At 39.1% G+C, this 2,184-nt stretch overlaps 1 protein-coding gene across 1 annotated transcript in view; it reads left to right on the top strand.

Moving 5' to 3' along the window:
* The first annotated feature begins 371 nt into the window (after positions 1-371).
* The window catches only part of LOC141780052 (tryptase-2-like), a 4,552-nt gene continuing 2,739 nt past the window's right edge, over positions 372-2,184 (top strand). Inside the window, exons 1-2 of the mRNA XM_074655117.1 lie at positions 372-451; positions 1,624-1,804. Coding sequence (XP_074511218.1) covers positions 400-451; positions 1,624-1,804 — 233 coding nt within the window. The 5' untranslated portion in view covers positions 372-399. The remainder of the gene's footprint in view (positions 452-1,623; positions 1,805-2,184) is intronic.

Raw genomic sequence — 2,184 nt, 5'->3', positions numbered from 1 at the left:
AAATTCCCTCGTAAACAAAACCAACACTGAACGTTCCCATGTGATGCAGTTTAGGATACAAACTTAGCTTGGAACTCCCACGTTTATAGTATGCGAAAACACAATACTTTTAAATTACGTTTTAGTTATTCATTCATAATTCTACATTCAGGATGTATAACCTTATTGATTAATAAAACTCTGAGATGCATTTCAAGTTAAGAATATAACATATCTCTCTGAAATCTTGTGGGTCAAAAATATAAAGCCTTACAAAGTGGAAATATTCAAGCAAAGTAGTGAGTAAACGTTTCTTTGGGTGGTTTGAGACTAGAAGGAGGGCTGATAGAGCTGATAAACATCTGTCCAGATGTGTATAAAGCCGCAGCCTACAGAGAACCGCTTCCCTCCGTCGCAGCCATGGCCTTCAGCAGACTCCTCACTGTGCTGGTGCTGATCCACAACACCAGAGGTGAGAAACACAAACATCACAACATTATTCTGTCATTTACTTTATCAATGCTTAAAATCTAAAAAGAAAAATAGAGTTTGCTCTCAACACTTTTACAAATCATACTGTCAGATGAGGTATCAAAATTGTGGTTCTTTTATGGCAAAAACAGTAAAATTGTGCTATAATTCAACTGTGCAAGACTCTGTCATACTGCATTACTGTACATTTCAAGAAATATTCTTATTTAACTCCTATTTATACCATTCTTGCATTTATATTCAACACACTTAATAGATCCCACTTCTCAGCATTTAGTATTTACTTATTTACACTGTGGATATATGTTATGTACTGCTTGTCTTAATGCAAATATTTCTACATATTTCTTATATTCTCATTTCTTATTTTTATTACATGTCATAACTCGTTAGTGTAATCCGTATAAAAACCGAAGTGTAAAAAAACAAGGTTGCCTGGCAATCTCATGGTGACAACAAGACTTCTCACGGCCAAGACGTAGTCTGGTACGGTACAAAACCGCCGTAAAACCACAACCGCTCATTTCTATACTTCGGGGCAGAGCCAGGCTAGCTGTTTCCACCTGTTTTCAGTCTTTATGCTAAGCTAAGCTAACTGGGTGCTGACTGTGGATTACTGTACAGATATAGAGAGATAGAGAGTGATACATTAAATCGATCTTCTCATCTAACTCTCGGCAAGAAAGCAAATAAACCTATTTCCCAAAATCTTTAACTCTTGCTTTAACCCAAGATAATATTTGAATTTGTCAAACACACAAGGGCACTTCCCTGAATTCTAAAGATTTGTGGGGGGAAATGGTTAGTGGTTACTCATCCAAACACATTGTGTGTATTATTATTATTATTATTATTATTATTATTATTATGCTTGAGGTTTGACTATATTTACTTAGCAGTCTTCTTCTGGCACATTGCAGCATATATAAGGGCCACCTGTAGATCAATGGAATAGTGTGAAACCGTTGGCTTAACTGTGTCTCATGTCACCCACGTAGGCACGTGCTTGCACACACATCCTCGTGCGCATGCGCCAGACAAACAAAACAGGGACCCACTCATAGGAAAGCTGCTCCATAGCACTACTAGAGGTCACTACACAGGATCCCTTTAACGTGGCTTTTATAAAGTTTCATTACTGCTTATTTTTAGGTTTGCTTGGGGCTGAGATGAGGAGCTCCATCACCGGGGGCCACGATGCTCCAGAGGGCAGATGGCCGGGGATGGTCCACGTGAACTTAACTGATGGTACAGGCGCCAAGTGGCGCTGCAGCGGCACCATCCTCGACAGTCAGTGGATTCTGACTGCTGCAAACTGCTGGGAAAGCAGTAGGTAGGTCACTGGTGTTTTCACATGACTCTAATCATCTTCCATATTAGCCAGAACATTACAGGTTATATCTAGGTGTATCAAGAGCACTACACTACCTTTTAATCAATTATACTGAAATCTACTCATTCGCAATGTACCTTTGAACATTTTAATGTAATTCATAACACAACTAAACTCATTAAAAGTACGTGGAAAGTCAAAATATCGTGTATAATATATCATAAAATACAATATGTAATAGGCATGTTGATATATTGTAGGTCACTGGTTCCCAATCTAGGGGTCCCGACCCCACTAGGGGTCGCCAGAGTTTCGCAGGAGGTTGCGACGCCTTCTTGATTTTAAGGTCTGTAAGTAAGGGATAATGTACAGCGAGCCGG

Source organism: Sebastes fasciatus, chromosome 13, assembly GCF_043250625.1.
Source record: "Sebastes fasciatus isolate fSebFas1 chromosome 13, fSebFas1.pri, whole genome shotgun sequence".
Classification (NCBI taxonomy): domain Eukaryota; kingdom Metazoa; phylum Chordata; class Actinopteri; order Perciformes; family Sebastidae; genus Sebastes; species Sebastes fasciatus.
This window is presented reverse-complemented; position numbering and strand designations above follow the sequence as displayed.